Source organism: Manis pentadactyla, chromosome 14 (genome assembly GCF_030020395.1).
Source record: "Manis pentadactyla isolate mManPen7 chromosome 14, mManPen7.hap1, whole genome shotgun sequence".
In the NCBI taxonomy this organism is placed as follows: domain Eukaryota; kingdom Metazoa; phylum Chordata; class Mammalia; order Pholidota; family Manidae; genus Manis; species Manis pentadactyla.
In genome coordinates, this window is record NC_080032.1 from 58,241,848 (window position 1) to 58,267,078 (window position 25,231).

Genomic DNA, 25,231 nt, shown 5'->3' on the forward strand with positions numbered 1-25,231 from the left:
TATGCGGGAAGCTGCCAGGCGTGGGGAGCAGGGAATGGGAAGGGAAAGGTGGGCTTCTCCGAGGTAACATTGCCTCTGCCTGGCTCCAGGAGCTACTGTGTCACAGACACCGATGCCGACCACCGGAAGCTCAGCCAGCTGGAGGCCATGGTGCACTTCCTGAGCGGGGAGGACGTGGACCTGGAGTGTGAGTGCCCACCTGCCGCCCAGGCCCTGGCGCCCTGGCACCCCACCTGCGACTCGCTGACGCTGAGGAGTTCAGGGAGGTTTCCAAAGAAAAGGCAGAGCTAGCCTCCCCGTGGAGCTGGGCCCTGGAACTGTGGCTGCACCATGTGTCCCCTCATGGGGACCTCAGGCTCTCTAAGCCACTCACTCAGCGTAAGGGCAGCTGCACTAGCAGGTCCATCCCTGCCCCCTCACAGCAGTGCCCCCAGCTGGTGGCTGAAGCCCTCCTCTCTCCCCTCCCCAGGAGAGGCCAGTCACTTCCAGCCTGTGGCCTGGTCCTTGGGCTACCCTCAATTCCCCTCCAGGACACAACTGGTGAGCCCCGGGGGCCATGCCACCAGCATGGCCCTTCTTCCTCTTGAGAACAAGCAGGTCATCCAGCACATAAATGTCACCTGCCAGAGAAGACTCCGTCCCCTGTGCTGGCCCTACAGCGCACTCACCTGTTCACCCCTTCAAGCCATCAACAGTTTGCACAGAGCTCATGTCTGAGCCAGGCCAGGGCGGGCACTGGAGCCGCAGGGGTGACCCAAGCGGATGCTGCCTCCAGTTGCCCGGAGGCTGTCATCTAGGGGAGGAAAGAGCGAGCATCTGTGTGGAGATGTAGGTCATTACAAAGTGTGGGACATGCCTGGAATAGGGTGCTGACGGGAGGAAGGGGGCCTGGTCAGGGAAGGCCAGCTCGGTCAGCAGTGCCGATTAGACTGAAGATAAAAAAGAGCCATGCAAGTGGCTTCACGGGCACAGGACATCCTTGGGGCTAATTAACTGTTGTGGAGCTGCACAGGGGTGATGGCTGCCCATCACTATGCCTGTACAAGGTGCCGCTGGACTGGACACTTTAGATTGGTTGAGCATATGTTATATGAAATTCACCTGAATAAAAATAAATAAAAGTTTTAAAGAGACGGGGGAAAAGAGCCACTCGTGTAGAATGGGGAAAGAGTAGCCAGACCAGAGGAACAGCAAGTGTGGTGGCTCAGAGGCAAGTCCAAATTCTCAGAACTGGCAGAAGGCCAGTGGGTTGTGAGGGTGGTGGCCACGGACACAGAGATGACAGCAGAGACGAGAGGCGGTCTGGGCTCGGAGCCAAGGCCAGCATCACTTGAGGGGCCCTCCTGGTCTCACAGAGCGTTAGAACTGGGGAAGCCCTGGAAATTACTTAGTTCTGCTCACATATTGTTTGCAGTTGAAGAAATGAGGCTGAAAGAGGTGAAGTGACTTTGTCAAGCGCACACAGTTGGCTTCCCATGGTCCAGACATGTGTTTGTGAGCACATCTTGTTCACTGACGTTCAGAGTCGTGGGAAAGGAGAGAGGAGCTGTTTTCTTCATGGGGAAGCAAGTGGCTTGGCCCCCTTTTGTTTTGCCCCCAGGCGACAAGGAGCTGGTGCAGGAAGTGTTGTTTGATGCTGCGGTGACGGCCCCCCTGGAAGCCTACTGGACAGCGCTGGCGCTCAACCTCTCTGAGTATGTAGGGGTGGGCTGGGACTCCAGGAAGGGGAAGCTCCCGGCCTGAGGCTTCCCTTGGCTGAATCCGGACGGCAGCTCAGGGGACCATCCACATCCTTGGCCCTAGGTGAACAAAGGGTGGGAAGGCTTGGGGGCCTGAGAGTGACCCTTGCACAGCACCAGCGAGGCAGGGACTTGGCAGAATGCCCACACACAGGCACATGCCACTGCCCTCTCCCCCTGAGAGCCACCACGTGCACAGGCCCAAATCCAAAGGGCCCCTGCCAAAGACCCAGATACCCCACCCACCCTGCAGTAGCCCATATAAGAGCCCCTGTCTTGGAGCTGGGCTCCAGCTGTGAGAGTCCACGAGCCCAAGACCCCAGAGATAACAGTTCAAGCAGCCGGGGCCCTGTTTCCAGCAGGTAAGGCCAAGACACCAGGAGGACAAACTTGACCTCGGTGCTTCCCAGAGCCTTAGATTTCCTCACTCCCTTTGCTGATATTTCCCTGGGGCTACCATGTTTAGTGAGTGGGCAGGTAGAAAGAAGAGACAAATAGCTTGTACTCATGTATGTATGTGCACATGAGCACCAGGAGGGTGAGACATTAATGTGGTTAAGAAGACAGTAGGCCACACCACGTGGCTGAACAGGAGGTTCATTCAATGCCACGAAGGTGCCAACCTCAAAAGACACAGGATAGATTGATTTATTCTATCCCTATGGCAACATCAACAGAATCTCATAGGAATAATCACCTATTTAAAAGAGCAAGAGGGGGTGCCAAGATGGTGGTGTGAGTGGAGCAGTGGAAATCTCCTCCCAAAACCATATATATTTTTGAAAATACAACAAATACAACTCTTCCTAAAAGAGAGACCAGAAGACACAGGAAAACAGCCAGACTACATCCACACCAGCGAGAACCCAGCGCCTTGCAAAGGGGGTAAGATACAAGCCCCAGCCCGGTGGGACCCGAGCGCCCCTCACCCCAGCTCCCGGTGGGAGGAGAGGAGTTGGAGCGGGGAGGGAGAGGGAGCCCAGGACTGCTAAACACCGAGTCCCAGCCATCCGCACCGGAGCGCAGACACACAGTGCGTGCGTGGGGTGCTCGATACTAGGGAAACAGGACAGTAAGACCTGTGAGCGGGTCCCCACAGCCGGCGCTCCAGGGAAAAAGAAAAGCGAGTGCTTTTTGAAAGTCTTAAAGGGACAGGGACCCCACAGCTGGACGGAAGCCTCCCAGGACACTTAGTCCAGCAGCTGGGACTCCTGGGGAACTCTGGGTGCCCTAACCCCCTGGCCAGCAGCACACCTCGGAGGCCCCTTATGGAAATAAACAGCCTCCCTCCCGATTCCCCTCCAACACAGCTCTGCCATATCGGAGCAGCAGCCTGAGGCCGGCCACGCCCACAGCAACCACAGAGCTTAACTCCACAGCGCTTGGCAAGAATCAGAGGCCCTGTCTGCGCACAGCTGCCCAGCACAAGCTGCTAGAGGTTGCTGTTCTCCCAGGAGAGGAGGGCCACAAACCAGCAAGAAGGGACATTCTCCCAGCCGTCACAGGCACCAGCTCCACAAACTATCTCTATCGCCATGAAAAGGCAGAAGAATTTGATACCAAAATCACAGAGTCAGCCCCTGAGAAGGAGATAGACCTAACCAGTCTTCCTGAAAAAGAATTCAAAATGAAGGTCATAACCATGCTGACAGAGCTGCAGAGAAATATACAAGAGCTAAGGGATGATGTCTAGAGGGAGATTACAGAAACAAAACAATCTCTGGAAGGATTTATAACCAGAATGGATAAGATGCAAGAGGCCATTGATGGAATAGAAACCAGAGAACAGGAAAGCAGAGAAGCTGACACAGAGAGAGATAAAAGGATCTCCAGGAATGGAACAATATTAAGAGAAGTGTGTGAACAATCCAAAAGGAACAATATCCATATTATAGGGGTACCAGAAGAAGAAGAGAGAGAAAAAGGGATAGAAAGTGTCTTTGAAGAAATAATTGCTGAAAACTTCCCCAAACTGGGGAAGGAAATAATTGATCAGACCACAGAAGTACACAGAACTCCCAACAGAAGGGACCCAAGGCGGACAACAACAAGACACATAATAATTAAAATGGCAAAGATCAAGGACAAGGACAGAGCTTTAAAGGCAGCTAGAGAGAGGAAAAAGGTCACCTACAAAGGAAAACTCATCAGGCTATCATCAGACTTCTCAACAGAAACCTTATAGGCCAGAAGAGAATGGCATGATATATTTAATGCAATGAAACAGAAGGGCCTTGAACAAAGAATACTGCATCCAGCATGATTATCATTTAAATATGAAGGAGGGATTAAACAATTCCCAGAGAAGCAAAAGTTGAGGGAATTTGCCTCCCACAAACCACCTCTACAGGGTATTTTAGAGGCACTGTTCTAGATGGGAACACTCCTAAGACTAAATAGATGTCACCAGAGAAAATAAAATCACAGCAAAGAAAGCAGACCAACCAAATACTAACTAAAGGCAAAAAATAAAATCAACTACTCACAAAAGCAGTTAAAGGAAACACAAAAGAGCACAGAATAAAACAACCAACATTTAAGAATGCAGGAGGAATAAGAAGGGAGAGAAATAAAGAATCCCCAGACAGTGTTTATAACAGCTCAATAAGCGAGCTAAGTTAGGCAGTAAGATACTAAAGAGGCTAACCTTGAACCTTTGGTAACCACGAATCTAAAGCCTGCAATGGCAATAAGTACATATCTTTCAATAGTCACTCTAAATGTATATGGACTGAATGAACCAATCAAAAGACACAGAGTAATAGAGTGGATAAAAAAGCAAGACCCATCTATATGCTGCTTACAAGAGACTCACCTCAAACCCAAAGATATACACAGACTAAAAGTCAAGGGATGGAAAAAGATATTTCATGCAAACAACAGGGAGTAAAAAGCAGGTGTTGCAGTACTAGTATCAGACAAAATAGACTTCAAAACAAAGAAAGTAATAAGAGATAAAGAAGGACATTAATAATGATAAAGGGCTCAGTCCATCAAGAGGATATAACCATTATAAATATATATGCACCCAACACAGGAGCACCAGCATATGTGAAACAAATACAAACAGAACTACAGGAGGAAATAGAATGCAATGCATTCATTTTAGGAGACTTCAACCCACCACTCACTCCAAAGGATAGATCCAATGCACAGAAAATAAGTAAGGACATGGAGGCACTGAACAACACACTAGAACAGATGGACGTAATAGACATCTATAGAACTCTACATCCAAAAGAACAGGATACACATTCTTCTAAAGTGCACATGGAATATTCTCCAGAATAGACCACATATACTAGGCCACAAAAAGAGCCTCAGTAAATTCCAAAAGATTGAAATTCTACTAACCATCTTTTCAGACCACGAAGGTATAAAACTAGAAATAAATTGTACAAAGACAACAAAAAGGCTCACAAAAACATGGAGTCTTAACAACATGCTCCTAAATAATCAATGGATCAATGAACAAATTAAAATAGAGATCAAGGAATATATGGAAACAAATGACAGCAACAACACAAAGCCCCAACTTCTGTGGGACGCAGTGAAAACAGTCTTAAGAGGAAAGTATATAGCAATCCAGGCATATTTAAAGAAGGAAGAACAATCCCAAATGTATAGTCTAACATCACAATTATCAAAACTGGAAAAAGAAGAACAAATGAGGCCTAAAGTCAGCAGAAGGAGGGACATAATAAAGATCAGAGAAGAAATAAACAAAATTGAGAAGAATAAAACAATGGAAAAAAATCAATGAAACCAAGAGCTGGTTCTTTGAGAAAATAAACAAAATAGATAAGCCACTAGCCAAACTTATTAAGAGAAAAAGAGAATCAACACACTTCAACAGAATTAGAAACAAGAATGGAAAAATCATGACAGACTCCACAGAAATACAAAGAATTATTAAAGACTACTATGATAACCTATATTCTAACAAGCTGGAAAACCTAGAAGAAATGGACAACTTCCTAGAAAAATACAACCTTCCAAGACTGACCAAGGAAGAAACACAAAAGTTAAACAAAGCAATGATGAGCAAAGAAATTGAAGCAGTAATCAAAAAACTACCCAAGAACAAAACCCCCGGGCCAGATGGATTTACCTCGGAATTTTATCAGACATACAGAGAAGACATAATACCCATTCTCCTTAAAGTTTTCCAAAAAATACAAGAGGAGGGGATACTCCCAAACTCATTCTACGAAGCCAACATCACCCTAATACCAAAACCAGGCAAAGACCCCACCAAAAAAGAAAACTACAAACCAATATTCCTGATGAACGTAGATGCAAAAATACTCAATAAAATATTAGCAAACCAAATTCAAAAATATATCAAAAGGATCATACACCACGAACAAGTGGGATTCATCCCAGAGACGCAGGGATGGTACAACATTCGAAAATCCATCAACATCATCCACCACATAAACAAAAAGAAGGACAAAAACCACATGATCATCTCCATAGATGCTGAAAAAGCATTTGACAAAATTCAACATCCATTCATGATAAAAACTCTTAGCAAAATGGGTATAGAGGGCAAGTACCTCAACATAATAAAGGCCATATATGATAAGCCCACAGCCAACATTATACTGAACAGCGAGAGGCTGAAATCTTTTCCTCTGAGATCGGGAACAAGACAGGGATGCCCACTCTCCCCACTGTTATTTAACATAGCACTGGAGGTCCTAGCCACGGCAATCAGACAAAACAAAGACATACAAGGAATCCAGATTGGTAAAGAAAAAGTCAAACTGTCACTATTTGCAGATGACATGATATTGTACATAAAAAACCCTAAAGACTCCACTCCAAAACTACTGGAACTGATATTGGAATACAGCAAAGTTGCAGGATACAAAATTGACACACAGAAATCTGTGACTTACCTATACACTAACAATGAACCAATAGAAAGAGAAATCAGGAAAACAATTCCATTCACAATTGCATCAAAAAGAATAAAATACCTAGGAATAAACCTAACCAAAGAAGTGAAAGACCTATACCCTGAAAACTATAAGACACACTTAAGAGAAATTAAAGAGGACACTAACAAATGGAAACTCATCCCATGCTCCTGGCTACGAAGAATTAATATCGTCAAAATGGCCCCTGCCCAAAGCAATATACAGATTTGATGCAATCCCTATCAAATTACCAACAGCATTCTTCAACGAACTGGAACAAATAGCTCAAAAATTCATATGAAAACACTAAAGACCCTGAATAGCCAAAGCAATCCTGAGAAAGAAGAATAAAGTGGGGGGATCTCGCTCCCCAACTTCAAGCTCTACTACAAAGCCACAATAATCAAGACAAAGTTGGTACTGGCACAAGAATAAACCCACAGACCAGTGGAACAGAATAAAGACTCCAAACATTAACCCAAACATATATGGTCAATTAATATATGATAAAGGAGCCATGGACATACAATGGGGAAATGACAGTCTCTTCAACAGATGGTGCTGGCAAAGTGGACAGCTACATGTAAGAGAATGAAACTGGATCAGTGTCTAACCCCATACACAAAAGTAAATTCGAAATGGATCAAAGACCTGAATGTAAATCATGAAACCATAAAACTCTTAGAGAAAAACATAGGCAAAAATCTCTTGGACATAAACATTGGCGACTACTTCATGAACATATCTCCCCGGGCAAGGAAAACAAAAGCAAAAATGAGCAAGTGAGACTACATCAAGCTGAAAAGCTTCTGTACAGCAAAGGACACCATCAATAGACCAAAACGTACCCTACAGTATGGAAGAATATATTCATAAATGACAGATCTGATAAAGGGTTGACATCCAAAATATATAAAGAGCTCATGCACCTCAACAAACAAAAAGCAAATAATCCAATTTAAAAATGGGCAGAGGAGCTGAACAGACAGTTCTCCAAAGAAGAAATTCAGATGGCCAACAGACACATGAAAAGGTGCTCCACATCGCTAGTTATCAGAGAAATGCAAATTAAAACTACAATGAAATATCACCTCACACCAGTAAGGATGGCTACCATCCAAAAGACAAACAACAACAAATGTTGGTGAGGTTGTGGAGAAAGGGGAACCCTCCTACACTGCTGGTGGGAATGTAAATTAGTTCAACCATTGTGGAAAGCAGTATGGAGGTTCCTCAAAATACTCAAAATAAAAATACCATTTGACCCAGGAATTCCACTTCTAGGAATTTACCCTAAGAATGCAACAGCCCAGTTTGAAAAAGACAGATGCACCCCTTTGTTTATCGCAGCACTATTTACAATAGCCGATAAATGGAAGCAACCTAAATGTCCATCAGTAGATGAATGGATAAAGAAGAGGTGGTACATATACACAATGGAATATTACTCAGCCATAAGAAGAAAACAAATCCTACAATTTGCAACAACATGGATGGAGCTAGAGGGTATTATGCTCAGTGAAATAAGCCAGGCGGAGAAAGACAAATAACAAATGATTTCACTCATCTGTGGAGTATAAAAACAAAGAAAAACTGAAGGAACAAAACAGCAGCAGAGTCACAGAACCCAAGAATGGACTAACAGTTACCAAAGGGAAAGGGACTGGGGAGGATGGGTGGGAAGGGAGGGATAAGGGCAGGGAAGAAGAAAGGGGGCATTACGATTAGCATGTATAATGTGTGGGGTGGGGGCAAGGAGGTGCTGTGCAACACAGAGAAGACAAGTAGTAATTCTACAGCATCTTACTGCGCTGATGTACAGTGACTGTAATGGGGTTTGTCCAGGGGACTTGGTGAAGGGGAGAGCCTAGTAAACATAATGTTCTTCATGTAATTGTAGATTAATGATAACAACAAAAAAAGAGCAAGATGCAGAATGCTGTGCACAGTACACCAGCATTTCCGTGAGAAGCAGGAAAGCTCAGTATCTGTGTTACAGATACAGTGTCTGTGGAAGGCTGTGTAGGAAGCAGTTCCCATCCATTGCTCCTGGTTAGAAAAATGGGAAACACGGATAGAAGGGACTTTTCACTACAGGCCCTTTTGGCACAATTTTGAACAATATGAATCTGTTAACTATACCAAATTAAGTATAACCAAAGAAAGAACAAGAATACCGGGGGCCAGGCCATGTCCTAAGTACTCAGTGTATTATAACCCACTGATCCACAGCCACCCTACGTTCCACCCTTCACAGGCAAGGAGACCGAGGCCCAGAGAGAGCGGCACCTGCCTGAGGCCACAGGCCTCGCAAATGGCAGAGCTGGTCAAAACCAGGTGGCTGGTTCCAGTCTAGACTCACAGACTTCTAGGGAGGGGGATGAATCCCTAGGTTCGGATGGAAGGGGCTTAATCTTCATCTTTTCAGGTTCAGAGATTGGCCAGAGATGTGTTCAGTGCTGAGAAATACAGAGAAACCAATGCCAGGGCCACGGTGTGCATGAGAAAAGGCGAACCATGGACCTGTCGTGCCATAATGACGGGGCTCGGAGGAGTCATTCAGTCATGTGCATAAATGCCAGAAAGATATCCGCACAAATATTAACATCAATGCATGTTTTTAAAAGCCATTCAGTAAAATTTAAATTGACCTGAGCCTGAAAATCAACCTCTGAGTGGGGCTGGAGGCTCTCACCAAGGACAGGAAAGAAGGTGCCACCCACGGTCCTCACGGCTACTTCGCAAGGCCAGAGGGTGCCAGTCAGTGCAGGCAGATGAGAGAGCCACGTAGAAGCAGTGAGAAAGAAGTTAATTATGTCTTTTAAGAAGATGATCTGATTACATACTTGAAACCCCAAAAGAATTAATTGGAAAACTACTATAAACAAAAAGGGATTTAGTAAAAAAGAAGGTTTTAATGTAAGCATTCAAAAATATTTAATAACCTTCATCTATACAAACAGATAAAGAATATTATGTGAGAAGTCCCATTTAGGAGACCAAAAAATAAAATACCTAGACAAAAGCTATAAGCGTCCCAAAGTTACATAAGGAAAATTATAAAACACTCCTTAAAGAAACAGAAGTAGTCTTGAACAAATGGAAAGACAGTGTTTTTAAATAGGAAGACTCAACATCCCAACAATATTAATCCTCCCTAAGTTAATTTATAAATTAAATTCAACCCCAATAAAAAATGCCATCACTATTTTTCTGGATCCAGATAAATTGATCATAAAGTTCATTTGGAAGAACAGGCAAGAATAATCAGGACATCTCTGAAAAAGAAAAGCAATACGGAAGGTTGATCCTACCAACATATGGAAACATATTATAAAATCTCTACACTTTATAAAATGTTGTATTGACACAGACATAGATAGGGAGACCAAGGAAACAGAAGAGAGAAATCCAGAAATTCATCTAAATGCATGTGGAAATTTCATATATGAGAAATCAGTGAGGGAAAGATGTATTTTTTTAATAACTTGTTTGAAAGCCATATGGAGAATGATAAAAATGTATTCTTTCCTCACACCATACACCTGGATGAAGTCCAAATGACTCAGAGATTTAAATGTAAAAAATGAAACCATGTAAGTACTAAAAGAAAACATGAGCCAACTGCTCTAAATCTAGGAGTGGGGAACCTTTCCCAATGATGACTCAAAATGCAGAAACAGTAAGGGAATGACTGATAAATTTAACAACATAAAAATGTTTACTTGGCAAAAATAAAAACATGAGCAAGGTGAAAAGAGAAATGAGAAACCAGAAATACACTTGCAACATATAAAACAAGTAAAAGGTCACTCTCCAGATATCACGTATTCATGATAAAGAACTTCAAAACTAGGGAAGAGCAAAGACTTTAAGGGAAAAGGACCGAGCAATAAGGACACCTCACAGAGAATATGTGCGGTCAGTTCTTAAATATATGAAAATGGCTCAATCTAGGTCATAATAAAAGGAATGCAAGTTAAAGCAGCACCAAGATGCATTTGTCACTTGCCAGATTGCTGGCACTTTGAGTCTGTGGACGCGCGTGGTTGGGCAGGCGGTGGGGAACCAGGTGCTGCTCGGTACTGTCACTGGGAGCACAAAATGTTTCAAAGCCTATAGAGAGGAATTTGATAAGATCTAACAAAATTACGTGTGCATTTACACTTTGACCCAGCAACCCCACTTCTAGGAATATATCCCAAAGATTTACCTGTGAAAACAAGAAAAGATAAACACACAAGCTGCTCATTGCAGCATCATTTATCATAGTAAAAGATCGGAAATAACTTGAATGTTCGTCAGTAGGAGTCTGGTCAAATAAACCATGTAGATCCACATAATGGAATACTATGTACTATAAAAAATAAGAAATATCTGTATATACTACTCTGGAATGATCTCAAAAGTGGAGAAAAGTGTGTATAACACCCACACTATTTATATAAAAAAAGGAAATGTAAATATGTTTTCATAGTTACTTATAAATATATACACATATATGTACACAGGTACATATATATACATATTTTTAATGGAACAATAAATAAAGAAATAAAAGGTTACTTACAGAAAGAGTGAAAAAACAAGGGGATGAAGACAGACTCTTCTGAATATGCTTTATTTTGGGTAGTTGGCTTTGAAACTATATAAATGCTTTGTATCATAAAACAAAATTAAATTTAAAAAATAAGCTCTAAAAAATTGAAAGCAAATAAGGCAAATAAGCCTAGGTATATATCAAGTTGATGAAATAACCATCCATAGGTGAATTCTTTCAAGGGATTTGAAAGCACAGAACTGTAAATACTAAATAAATAAAATCTTAAACTGTGTTCAGTACCCACATTGCTGGAAACAATATTGGCCTTGTTGTTCTCAAGTTATATAGCTCCATAAAGCAAATAGTGTAAGATAAATTCTAGCCAAAATAAGCAGGCGAAGAGAGGCAACAAAGGGCCAGGTAGTTTATTTGAGCACAATTCCCAGGCGAGGTTTCTCAGTCTACACAAATGGAGGCTGGGAAAGTCATGCCCAGCAGGGCAGGCAGCAAGTTTTTAAAGAAGGTAGGGGGAGGTAGAGCTTAGATTTACAGCGGCTTGAGGATTGGCTAGCCCAAGGCACATTTTTCAGTTTGGGAGGCGGCCGCAGCCGGGGACTTTGGCACGTCATTAGTGTCTGATGTGCTCACTCCTCTCCCCAGTCTCCCCTAGAGACTCCTCTTGGTCTCTAGACTATAGACCAAGTGTTTTAATGCAGCTCAGGATACTGTTTTCGTGCAGCCTCCATCAAGAATTCCACTGGGGAAATCCTGAGTCACACAACTGAGCCTTGATGAAAAAAACTCTTCCCCTGGGCAATGCTTTGGGTATTGCCTATTATATACACTCACTAAAAACACTGGTCCAGGCCCCGAGAGAAACTGGATAATAGCCTGTTATAAACTGGGTTAAGGATGATAATATTAATAAAGTTAGAAGTGATTAAATAAAAGCCATATATGACTAGCCCACAAGGAACAGCTTATTCAATGGTGAAAACAGTGAAAAGCTGAAAGCTTGTCCTCTAAGGCAAGGAACAAGACAAGGATGCCCACTCTCACCACTTTTATTCAACACAGTACTGGAGGTCCTAGCCAAAGTACTTAGGCAAGGAAAGGAAATAAAAGGCATCTAAGCTGGAAAGGAAAGAGTAAAACACTCTTTTTTGCTGATGACGTGATATATACAGAAAACCCTAAAGACTGCATTCGCGTGCGCGCACACACACACACACACACAAAACCTGTTAGAACTAATAAGTCAATAAATTTGCAGGATAAAATATCAGTTTATAAAAATCACTTGTGTTTCTGTACACTGATAAACTATCAGAAAGAGAAATTAAGGAAATAATCTCATTTATAACTACATCAAAAGAATAAAATGCCTAGGAATAAATTAACTGAACAGTTGAAAGACCTGTACACTGAAAACTATAAGACACTGATGAAAGAAACTGAAGAAGACACAAATGAATGGAAAGATATTCCATGCCCATGGATTAGAAGAACTAGTATTGTTAAAATGCTCATACTACCCAAAGCAATCTATAGATTGAATGCAATCTTTATGAAAATTCCAATGGCATTTTTCACAGAAATAGAAAAAACTAAAATTTGTATGGACCCACAAAAGACTCTGGATAGCCAAAGCAATCTTGAGAAAGAACAAAGCCAAAGGCAGCATGTGTCCTGGTTTCAAACTATATTACAAAGCAAGAGTAATCTGCTTTTATACTGTTGCTGGCATAAAACATAGATCAAGGGAACAGATTAGAAAGCCCAGGAACAAACTCATGCATACACGGTCAATTAATTGACAACAAAGGAGGCAAGAATATATAACGGGGAAAGGATAGTCTTTTTAATAAGTGCTCTTGGAAAAAACCAGACAGCCACATGTAAAAGAATCAACAGGACCCCTGCTTTACACCATATAAAAAATCAAGTCAAAATAGATTAAAGAATTGGATGTAAGACTTGAAAGCATAAACTCCTGGAAGAAAATGTAGTGGGTAAGTTCCTTGACATCAATCTTGACAATGATTTTTTGGATTTGATATCAAAAGCAAAGGAAACAAAAGCAAAAATAAACAAATGGCACTACACAAAAACCAAAAACCTTGTGCATAGCAAAAAGAAATCATCAACAAAATGAAATTTCTCCCTACAGAATAGGAGAAAATATTTGAAAATCATATATCTGATATGGGGTTAATATCCAAAGTACATAAAGAACCTAATAGCAGCAAAACAATCTGATTTTTTTAAATGGACAGAGGAACCAAATAGACATTTTTCCAAAGAGGATCTACAAATGGCCACTATGTACATGAAAAGGTGCTCAACGTCACTAATCATAAGGGAAAGGCAAATCAAAACCACAATAAAATACCACCTCACACCTGTTAGAATGAATGGGTATCATCAAAAAGACAACAGATTCAGGTGTTGGTGAGGATGTGGAGAAAAAGAAACCCTTGTGCACTGTTGCTGGAAATGTAAATTGGTGCGGCCACTATGAAAAACAGTGTGGAGGATCCTCAAAAAATTACAAATGGAACTACCATACAATCCAGCAATTCTACTCCTGGGTATTTATCCAAAGAAAATAAAAACAAAATATCAAAAAGATGCTGTACCCCCATGTTCACTGAAGCATCATTAACAACAACAGCCAAGATATAGAAACAATATGTCACCAATGGATGAAAGAAGGATAAAGAGGATATGATATATATACAATGGAATATTATTCAACGATAAAAAAGGTTGAAATCCTGCCTCTTGTGACAACATGGATGGACCTTGAGGGCATTATGCTGAGTGACATAAGCCAGGCAGAGAAAGACAAATGCTGCATGAGCTCACTGGTATGTGGAATCTAAACAAACAAACAAACAAAAAATCCAAACTCACAGAAACAAAGTAGAAAAATAGTTGCTATAGGCTCTTGGAGGTTGGTGGTGATGTCAGTAAAAAGGCACAAACTTTCAGCTATAAGACGATGAAGGTCTGAGGGTCTGGTGTATAGCATGGTGAATATAGTGGATACCACTATATTGTATAATTGCAATTAACTAAGAGAAAACTTTTTTTTTTGTAGATAATTATTTTTTTATTGAAGGGTAGTTGACACACGGTATTACATTACATTAGTTTCAGGTATACAAGATAGTGATTCAACATTTATATACATGACAATTCTAGGTACCAGCTATCACCATACCAAGCTGTTACAATATCTTGACTATATTCATTACATCCTGGTTACTTATTATTTTACCATTGGAAGTGTATACTTTTTTTTGTGTGTGTGTGAGGGCATCTCTCATATTTATTGATCAAATGGTTGTTAACAACAATAAAATTCTGTATAGGGGAGTCAATGCTCAATGCACAATCATTAATCCACCCCAAGCCTAATTTTCATCAGTCTCCAATCTTCTGAGGCATAACAAACAAGTTCTTACATGGGGAATAAGTTCTTACATGGTGAACAGTACAAGGGCAGCCATCACAGAAACCTTCGGTTTTGCTCATGCATTATGAACTATAAACAATTCAAATATGAATACTCATTTGATTTTTATACTTGATTTATATGTGGATACCACATTTCTCTCTTTATTATTATTATTCTTAATAAAATGCTGAAGTGGTAGGTAGATACAAGATAAAGGTAGAAAACATAGTTCAGTGTTGTAAGAGAGCAAATGTAGATGATCAAGTGTGTGCCTGTAGACTATGTGTTAATCCAAGCTAGACAAGGGCAATAAAACATCCACGTATGCAGAAGATTTCTCTCAGAACAGGGGGGGTGAGGTTCTAAGCCTCACCTCTGTTGATCCCCAATTTCTCACCTGATGACCCCCCTGCGACTGTGCCTGTCTTAGGTTGTTCCTCCCTTGAGGAATCTTACCCGTCTCTGGCTAACCAGTCATCTTCCGGGGCCTTATGTTCTTTTAACAGTAAATAGTCTGTAGTTGTAAGATTTTGGAGCGCTACAATTTGCACTTCTCCTAATTCTTGGTTGAGTTCCAACAGTATAGATCCAGTCCAATTTGTTGTTTTACTGTATGCACAGGCCAGCTTAGATATCTCCTTCCTCATTCCCATGGCAAGTCCAGGAACTGGTGGGATGAGTGCATCTACAGCTGTAGCAGTGCGTGGATCTTTGTTGGGGTTTTTTGATGATCATCTTTTGGCATGAGTCTTCCAGAGAGTGCTGATGTTGGAAGTTCTTTTTCATATCGTATCTTAGTTCATTTTCGGGGTAGCCCAATTAGGCTTTGATCCTCTGTATAAACACAAACAGACCCTTTGCCTACACTTTTATATGCCCTTTATACTCTTGTGTAGAACTCATTGGAGGTTACCACACAGGAACTGCCCTTTTTTTTTTTTTTGGTATCACTAATCTACACTTACATGACGAATATTATGTTTACTAAGCTCTCCCCTATACCAGGTGCCCCCTATAAACCCCTTTACAGTCACTGTCCATCAGCATAGCAAAATGTTGTAGAATCACTACTTGCCTTCTCTGTGTTGTATGGCCCTCCCCTTTCTCCCACCCCCCATGTATGTATGCTAATCTTAATACCCCCCTTCTTCTCCCCCCCCATTCCTCCCTACCCACCCATCCTCCCCAGTCCCTTTCCCTTTGGTATCTGTTAGTCCATTCTTGAGTTCTGTGATTCTGCTGCTATTTTGTTCCTTCAGTTTTTCCTTTGTTCTTATATTCCACAGATAAGTGAAATCATTTGGTATTTCTCTTTCTCCACTTGGCTTGTTTCACTGAGCATAATACCCTCCAGCTCCATCCATGTTGCTGCAAATGGTTGGATTTGCCCTTTTCTTATGGCTGAGTAGTATTCCACTGTGTATATGTACCACATCTTCTTTATCCATTCATCTATCGATGGACATTTAGGTTGCTTCCAATTCTTGGCTATTGTAAATAGTGCTGCGATTAACATAGGGGTGCACTGATCTTTCACTAAGAGAAAACTTTAATGTTATCACAAAAAAAGATAAATATGTGAGATGATGGGTGTATTAATTAACTAGAAGTGAAATCCTTTCACAATGTACACATATATCAAATCACTGTGTACACTTTAAATATCTAATAATTTTATGTCATCTATACTAGAAAGCTGAAATATTTAAACAAAAACAGAAAAACAAGTGTTGACTCCCACCCTGTGCCATCACCATAGCAGTGTGACTTTGAGAACATGAGAAAAATAAGTTACACTCCAGCTAGCTAGTGAATTTTTTTCTCTGCAGTCTTGCTGGCAAGGTTATCAGGCCCCTGGGGTTCTGGAGTGGATGTGGACAGGGTGTGCTCCTCCCCTTTCCACATCAGTAATAAAGTATATCTGTGAAAAGAGCTTTCAGCAGATGGGCAGTGGGTATGCATGAATCCCCTCAAGAGAGCACCCTGCCTGTCCCCTGCCCAGTCTGATGGGGCAGGGTGCTAAGGGGGCCATGGTCCGGCACCTGCCACTGCCCCATGGTGATGGCGCCTGCTCTGTCTGCCTTGCAGGGAGTCCGAGCACGTGGTGGACATGGCCTTCCTGGGCACCAGGGCCGGCCTCCTCAGAAGCAGCTTGTTTGTGGGCTCTGAGAAGGTCTCTGACAGGTGAGTTCTGCTGGGCACCCCGGAGCAGATCCCTGCAGTGGGGTAGTAGGGGTCTGCAGGCTGGGGTCCGGTGCCACTAGCAGAACAGGGAGGGTGGCCAGTCAGAGACAAGGGAGGCTGAGACCTGGAGGTTGGAAGGGTTAATCAGAGATTCACTTCCATAGAAGGAAACCTGGGAACTGTCTCCCCCAACCCCCAGGGACAGTCTCTAGTGACAGGATAAATCTTTGGCTGTGTCCCCTCCCCACTTCCCCCCACCCAGGGCATTTGGCTGTGTTCCCATCCACCCCCCAGGGCATTTGGCTGTGTCCCCATCCCCTCCCCACCAGGGCATTTGGCAGTACCTGGTGACATTTTTAGTTGTCACAACTGGGGAGGGGTGTTTGCTCCTGGCACTGAGTGTGTGGAGGCCAGGGGGCTGCTACGGTGCCAAAGATGCCCCCCAACAGGTGTCTGGGAGCTAATGCCAACAGTGCTGACGCCGAGAAACCCTGCTCCAAGCACAGCCCAATTCTTGGGGGTGCTGTGGTGGCCAGGGACCAGCAGCCAGGGACCCTCCCCCAGAAGTGAGGTGACAGGGTCCCCAGAGAAGGGGGCCCTGCAAACCATGAGACTCAAATAGGCAGGGGCCACCAGGCACCTGGGGCAGGGCAGCAAGTGGCTCCGGAGCAGACCTGGCCCGCCCGCCCCTGCCTCCTGCCCGCCTGCTGTGCCTCGTACCAAACCAGGCACCCAGCTTCGGAGGCCGTCACCTGACCCTCCAGGACCAGCAGGCCCATGCTTGCTGGAGAGCTGAGGCTTTCTAGGAAAGATGTGTTGCTCTTCCATCCCCTCCTCCCCTCCTTCCTGGAGAGCTGGAGACAGGAGGCACTCAACTCAGCCTTTTCCATGGCCCCACTGTGGCCGCAGCTACAACCCAGATGGGCCAGATCTGCTCATAAGCGGTGGCCTCACCCTAAGGCCTTGAACTGCCCCCCAAGCCCACTGTCCCCTCCAGCATGCCACACACTCATGCTTCCTTAAACTCCCACCCTCAGTCAGAAAATTGTACGTCCCTGTCTCTGGCCAGGACCAGACAGGGTGAAACCATGACACGGGTGCGGGACGTTCTCAGCACTCCCCTGTCCCCTCTAAGACCTTCTAAGGACGAAGAGGGAAAGCTCCACACAGATAGACCTTCCCGAGTACCAACTCAGCCACCACAAACAGGCGCATACACTCGGCACCTAGGCTGCAACGTGACCTGCAGCCCAGGAAGTGTGCAACGGGGCTGGCCGGCTTCTGAAACACGTCAGCCAAGCACCCTTAAAGTCAAACCACCTTGTGGGGTGCCCACAGTAGCTTTTTGAACCCCCCACCAGCTCCTCCCTGCCTCCCGCTCTGCTTCACCCCTCAGCTGGTGTGTGCTCAGAGAATGCAAAACCATAATTGGCGAGGTTAAACTGCCCAAAACAGAAAACTGATCATGCCATCTAAATCCTAGGGTAATGACTTCTGAAGTAACCATTTGGGGGAAGTTTTGCCCCTCTGTTGGTGCAGTGATAGAGTGGGCTACACAGTTTCCTCACTCAGACATGGTAGTTAAGAAGACAGAAGGAAATTAGGCTACATCCAGAGAAAGAAACCAGCAGGCAAAGGAGTTTGCATGAAAAGGGAAGTACCCTCTGAGCACACAGGCCCTCTTCCTCTTCTGGCTGTGCGTGTGCCATCGGATGCAGCAGCGTCTGATTGTGGAGAAGGCAAAGATTGCTGGGAACCTTGTCTGGGGCAATATCAGTTTAGGGGCTAGTATTTCCTACCTGCTCTCCCAAAGCACAGGATGATCTCTGCCTAGTCCCAGACAAGGTGACCTTGTATGAAGAAGCAAACGGATATGAACATGAACGTGCCCCCAGATTTGGGGGGAGCTTCCAACTCTTTTCTGTTTGCAGGAAGTTCCTGACTCCTGAAGATGAGGCCAGCATTTTCACCATGGACCGCTTCCCTCTGTGGTACCGCCGGGCTGCGGAGCAGCCTGCAGGCAGCTTTGTCTTCAGCCTGCGCCCTGCAGAGGAACCAGGTAGCCCACCTGGCAGTGCTGCTGGGGCCTGAGCCGGGACCTCCCTCCCCTTCACAGGGGAACAGGAGGAGGTGTGGAACAGGACCGCCCGCCTCCAGGTCCCCTCCTACCTTCCCTCCTGATACATGGAGGAGCTTGAGGAAGCTGGCCCTGCCTTGGCCACCCCGGCCTTTGCCCTGAATACAGGGGGTTATTTTATTCCCTAGTCGGCAGTCAGACGTGGCACTTAAAGATCCAGCATGGAATGAGAGGTTTGATCATAAGTCAAGAAGAGCTGGATTCTAGCTCCAGTCCCAAATAGGAAGATCCTGGAAGAGTCCATCTCTAAGATTCTCCTATTTCTAAACATTTGAGTGTCTTTGAAAGTTTTTTCAACCACCCAGATAAAAGTAACAGACTTCACTCCGCCAGGGGACTGCAGTGCTCATGGAGCCCACCTCCTGCCGGGGCTCTTCCTACCCAGAGGAAGTAGGCTGGCCTTCTCTCCCTGGAGTCTCCCAGGGGCAGGAACCCCTGGGGGTAACTGGGCCCTCCCAGCTTGAAGGGTAGGCAACAGGGCAGCCGAGACTGGACAAGCCAGCAAATCCAGGGGCCTAGAAGGGCTTCAGAGCTGCTGGCACCACCTCCCTAGCCCAGCCCCTACTTTGAAAAATGACCCAAAAAAGAAAAATTAAGTGACTTTAACAGTGCACCAAGAAAATCACAAAAAATAACAGAAAGGCGCTCTCAGGGTACCTAGCCTCAGCCTCTTAGAGAGACTGTGGCCTGGGAAGGTTGAGGGACTCCACAACAGAGCAAACCTTCCGCCCTGCAGAAGGGAGGGTCCAGAGGGCATCCCCATCCAGGAAGGAGTGAGCAGGGAGTGGGGGACCGGGGCCTGGAAGGGGGGCTGGGCACCTCCTTGGAATGGAGAGCTGCGCTTCCTCTTCAGATGCTCCCCACCCAGAACCCCTCCAGCTACCACTTCCGCCCCTCCCTGTAGTTGACCAAGCAATGCCCCAGGCTACAGCTGGGGAGGCCCTGGGGCTACAAGAGCAGGAAGGAGGTGCCCTCTGTGCCCTCTCCATGCCTCTTCTGCCTGTGTTTAAGCCCACCTCTCCATCCTATGCTTGTCCCCAGACCCAATGCATCAGTACTGCGCTTTACAAAAGATTTCCACATGTAGCTTGTTCACACAACCACGCAACTCTGTAAGGGTTGTTATCACCCCTCTTCTTACATGGGGAGAATCTGAGGTTCAGAGAGGTCCAGGCTAAGACCCAGGTCTGCCCAGCAGAGTCCAGGTCCTTTCACTGCCCAGAGGCCCTGAGTGTAGGCAGGAAGGCGAGGGTGTGAGCACTGTCATCCCTGGGAAAGCCACTTGGGAGGTTCTCAAAGCCAGGGTGACACTCCCTTCCCCACGCTGCCCACCCTGAGTCAGAAAGAGGCAGCTCCTCCTTCCTGGCACCATCTGCAGTGGCACCGGGGGTCCCCGAGGAGGAGCTCCCACGGGGTGGTCTCTGGGGCAAGGCCCTGGCCCTGCCCCCAGCCCACGGGGATGGCCTCCTTCCTGCTGCACTGCCCCCGGGACCAAGCCTGCTGGCTGCCGGGGAGCTTTTTGTGGCTGCAAGGTAGGAGGGCAGGTGGGTGGGGAGCAGAGCTGCAAGGAGAAGAGAGGAAAGCTGGCACCCCAGGAAGGGGCGGTTGGCTGGGGAGGCAGGAGCGGGGCTGTCTTCACACTCTCGCTGGCTGGCTTAGCTCACGCGCATGCTTAGACATGCAGACACCTCTGCACACTCCCATTCCTCCTGCAGAGAAAAGCAACTACAGTAATTTCATTCTGCTTGGGTTGGGGTGGTGGGACTCGGCCGAGGCTTCCCCTGCCTCCCTGGGCTGACCCTGCTGCCCTTTGCCTGGGGCCTGGTGAGCTAAGTTCTGCCCACACAGAGCTGTCTCTTGCAGTCAGCACCTGAGAAACCTGCCAGGGTAGAGCAGAGCCTCACCAATGCCCACGTGGCTCAGGCCTTTTACACCCATCTCCACAGCCCACCTCTTCCTGGGCCAAGCCCTGGCCCTGCCCACCAGCACATGGGAGCTTGCCCACTCACCTCAGGTGCTGGACCCGGCAGCTGCTAGGTGATCCAGGCACTGAAATTCCTGATCACCCCAGAGACTGTGGCACTGGGGCCCTACACCTCCACCTGGTTGTTTCCTACAAGCCTGTGGAGCACACTTAGAATGGGAGGTCTGTCCTGGGAAGCAGCCTGCAGCCCTGAAGAACACTGCAGGGGGTCAGCTACATCAGTGTCTTCTACACATTTCTAGAAGCAAGGTGAGGAATCCGACTTCTCTTCCTACTGCAGTCCTCCGCAGCCTCATCGTGGCGAATTCCTAGAGTCAAGGACGACTTTGCACATTGTAAACTCCTAGAACAGAGTAATTTTAGATTTCTGTGAGGTATTTGATTACAGAAAGTCATGATGGGTAATCTTAGCAAAAGAGCAGATACAAGAAACCAGTAGTTAATTTAATTTCATTACAACTGACACTGTAATAATAATCACCACACATGAGTCTTCTGACCTGTTTGTTTCAAGCAACATTTGGCATAAAGACATTCTCGTGATAAAATTTTGCCCCTTAGAATTTTTAGTAGTGGAATTTGACCCATATCCCAGAATGCTTTTGAAAGTTAGTGCAGGTCTGTGGACCGAGAGAGTTAAGAAGCCTGCATCACCTTTGAGCCAGAAAGCTCAAGGTTTTAATGCAGAGCTGAAATTGCCGCCTGAATTCTGTGCCCATGGTGGCCTGGTGCTCCTAGAAGAAGTGGAAGAGGCAACTTCTGGCAAGCCCCTTACCCTCCAGGAGCCTAGCAGAGCATCCCATGAGGGCCGAAACCAGCTGTAAAGCAAGTGGAAGGCTTGGTGGGTACTGGTGCTGGGGGTGGCAGGTCAGCCAGTGACTGGCACTCAGGGAGCACCTCAGTGCCCCGTGTAGCCCACCCTGGCATCTGGCTTCCTGGAAAGGCTGTCAGTATCTCCCTGACGCATGTGGCTGACGAGGGACAACCCGGGATCAGCCTCCACCAAGTCCTGAAACATAGCCTGTCCTTCTGCTAGGAAGTTTGGTGCAAAACAAGTCTGGTGCAACACGTGTCAGTAGGACAGGTCACAGCAGGGTCCCTGAGCTCCAGTGAGGCGGCAGCAAGCACACAGTTCTGCTGCCCTGAGACAGGGCAAACCCACCATGTCCTGGTGATGCGAACAGCACCGCATTGTGCAGGCGGCAGAGGCCATGACATATTCATCTGGCAGGTTCAGATGTGCACAGGGAGTCAGGCAGTGACCATGATTGACAGTGCCGCAATGACACCTTGCCTGAACCCCCACCCCCGCTTCTCAAGGACTGTCCTCGCCTGGGCTTATGGTCTTCTCATCCTGCCCAGCCACAGCACTTTCCTCCCCAGGTGTGGAGAAAGTGACTTGGCCATTTTTGTTTCCCCAGGAAGTCCGGGCAAGCCAGTGGCAGTAACTGCAAGCACAGCCATAGCCGTGACCATGGACAAGAAGACAGCCATTGCCGCAGGTAGGAGCCTCCCTTCCCTCTGTGCCCCTGAGGCCAGGCAGGGTCGAGTCAAGGTCAAGATAAGGCACCCAGCAACAACGGGATCCCCTGCCCATGGTCTGCAGTGGTACCACCTTCTGACTCTGATCTTCCAGGGGAAATGTGGGATGGGAGGATGGAGTCTTCCCAAGCCATTTGTTTATAAAACATAAAATGAGAAGTAAGTAAATTTTGACGACATGGGCACAGAATTCAGACGACTTTGCACATGGTCGTGCAATGTGGCCTCCGAGAGAGGTGAAGAGATGTGCTCAAGGTCACACAGGCCAGATATTCCTTTCGCCTTCTGTTTGCTGCTTCCTTCCTCTGTCGCCTCGGTCTGGTACCCACTGCAGAGAGAACTGGCCTGTGCCTCAGATCCTAAAGGAGCAGCCCAGCATGTGTGCCCAACAGCACCCCGGGCACGGCTAGCCCTCAGGGCGATCCATGAGGGGGGCTCCCTTTGGCAGATGAGGAAACTGAGACATGGCAAAGTTATGTGCCCAAAGTCCCACAGCCAATAACAAAGCCTGGATGTGAACTCAGATGGCCTCTCTTCAAGGCCCAAGATCACTACCCTGTGTAGCGATTGGCCTCAAATGTGATGAGCGCACCCAGTGCTCTGAAAGTGGGGCGGACCAACGGGCACTCAGGCACTGGCCAGCGGGGATCCTTGCATCAGGCCCCGTCTTACACCCCAGCCCCTGGCCAGTCAGCAGCTGGAGTGGGTGGGGTAGGCAGGGGTAGGGCAACTCCCCCATCCGGGGCTGAATCCAGGGCAGAGCAGGTGGGAGGGGCAAGCTGGGCTTGGGCAGAGACTGTCCCACCCTCTTCCTGCCTCTGAGAGGGAGGGCACAGGGAGTCTGCTTTTCACCTCTTATGAATAAGAGGTGGGGGGAGAAATGACTTTGCTCGGTACCTTTGCTGGGCAACACTTGGGTCACTGGTTATCAGGATGCACAGCTGCTGCCTTTGGAAGGGACCTGTGCCATCTCAGCCGCCTTTTTAGATGGAGCCCATGGCATGCTAATTCCAGGCCCATTTCTAGGCCAAATTTTGACCCCAAACTGGTTCCACTAAAGTCTGTTCTATGGTCCCAGCTGCGTCTGTGTCTGTCGGCTCCTCGGTGGTGTGAGCACTCTCTGCTCCCGCATACCTGAAGGAAAACCAGGAAAGAAAAGGAACACAGGGTCAGGCTGCTGGCTGCGCTCTCCTGCACTCTGCAATTATTTGATATCATTTTTAACTCGTAGCTGAACTAGAGCTATAAGGGGTTGCCATAGAAACCGTGTCCTGGTGCCTCTGGTTAAACTCATTGCAGACAGTCGCTCTGCACTCTGGGGAGCGTGGATGCGACAGGGAAAAGACGAGGTGCTGGAGACTTTATGCTTCAATTTTTTTGGAGGGGTCTCCTTTTCTAATTTCCTCTCCCTGGCCTGGGGCTCAGCCTCCCTGATTCTGGGCCCAGTGGGGCCAAAGCCCAAGGCAGGGAAGGCAGTGTGTGTCTGGGAGTTTCATCCCCTGGAAACTGAGGCCTGTGTGCCCGTGCACTCCAGGACTGGGTGAGCTGGTGTCTGGTGGGCAGGCTGCAAGTGTGATTTGTGCACTGAGCAAGGGCAGAAGGTAGGAGACAGGCACCTGGACAGCTCCAAGAACCAGCCATGTGTCAGATGCGTGTATGACACCACGGGTTCATACGGAAGGGCAGATGGATGAGGAGGGATCATTTTCTTCCCTAAGCAGGTAATTTATCCACAGTTTATGCCAAATTTCTAGAACTCTTTTTGGTCAGGATCCATTTTCAGTTCTCATGCACTCCAGACCTTGTTAAGGAATGTCACCAAGCATAATGAGGTGGTGCTGTAACCTGCACAAGTGTATCTCTAGCACACATACCGTAATACACACGTGCCCTGCACACGGGGGGTCTCCCGTCTGGAGCTGCGTGAGGGCCCCTCTCCTTAGAACTCTGCCTAGGTGCCAGCGGGCCCAGCTGACAGAACATGTGTGCACCCAGAAGGGTGACTTGAATAACACATCTCTGAATTACCCAGCCCTGTACCAGGCTCCAGGGAGGTCCTGTCCCCTGCTTCTGCAGCAGGCCTTGGGGAAGACTTGCCTCTCAGGTCTGTTCTAACTGTTGGGGCTATGAAGGGCAGCACCCCCCAGTTATCAGCACCTATGAAGGGCGAATCACCCAGTTCTGCTGGAAGTCCAGCTGAACTCCAGAAATGGGGACCCTGGGGGTTCACTTCTCTCTGGAACTTGCTCACTCAAAGGAAGACTCCTGGGAAGGGAAAATTCAGTCTTGGTCTCTGAAGACTGCTGACTCAAGCAGCCCAGTCCTGGTCAGCCAGCGGCAAGTCCAGCCCCATGGGTGGACCGGTCAGCCCTGCCCTCTCACCACCTCCGCTCCTGGTTCCCCCACCCACAGCCCTCCAGTACATGATGCTGATTTCCCAGCTGCTAAGCCCCAAGGAGGGTCATATGCACAAGCCCAGTGTCATCTGCCTGTCCCTGGAGTCAGTCTGGAAAGCACAAGACAGTAACAGGTAAACAGGGGCTCCTCCTTCATGTTGGCAGACCCCCCCACTCCTCAGGGCCGATAGAACCTGGTCAACAGAGATTCCCCTGCACTGCTCATAGGGAGCCCTCCCCCCACCTCCCATACACAGTGGGGTCCTCTGGGCAAATGCATGCTTCCTCCCACACAGGCCCACCTTGCCTGCCACATGG

At 46.7% G+C, this 25,231-nt stretch overlaps 1 protein-coding gene across 1 annotated transcript in view; it reads left to right on the plus strand.

Moving 5' to 3' along the window:
* LOC118923168 (voltage-dependent calcium channel subunit alpha-2/delta-4) overlaps positions 1–25,231 on the plus strand; it is an 86,479-nt gene that overhangs the window by 60,470 nt on the left and 778 nt on the right. Inside the window, exons 22-27 of the mRNA XM_057491271.1 lie at positions 90–187; positions 1,601–1,694; positions 16,759–16,854; positions 18,786–18,913; positions 22,397–22,477; positions 24,930–25,047. Coding sequence (XP_057347254.1) covers positions 90–187; positions 1,601–1,694; positions 16,759–16,854; positions 18,786–18,913; positions 22,397–22,477; positions 24,930–25,047 — 615 coding nt within the window. The remainder of the gene's footprint in view (positions 1–89; positions 188–1,600; positions 1,695–16,758; positions 16,855–18,785; positions 18,914–22,396; positions 22,478–24,929; positions 25,048–25,231) is intronic.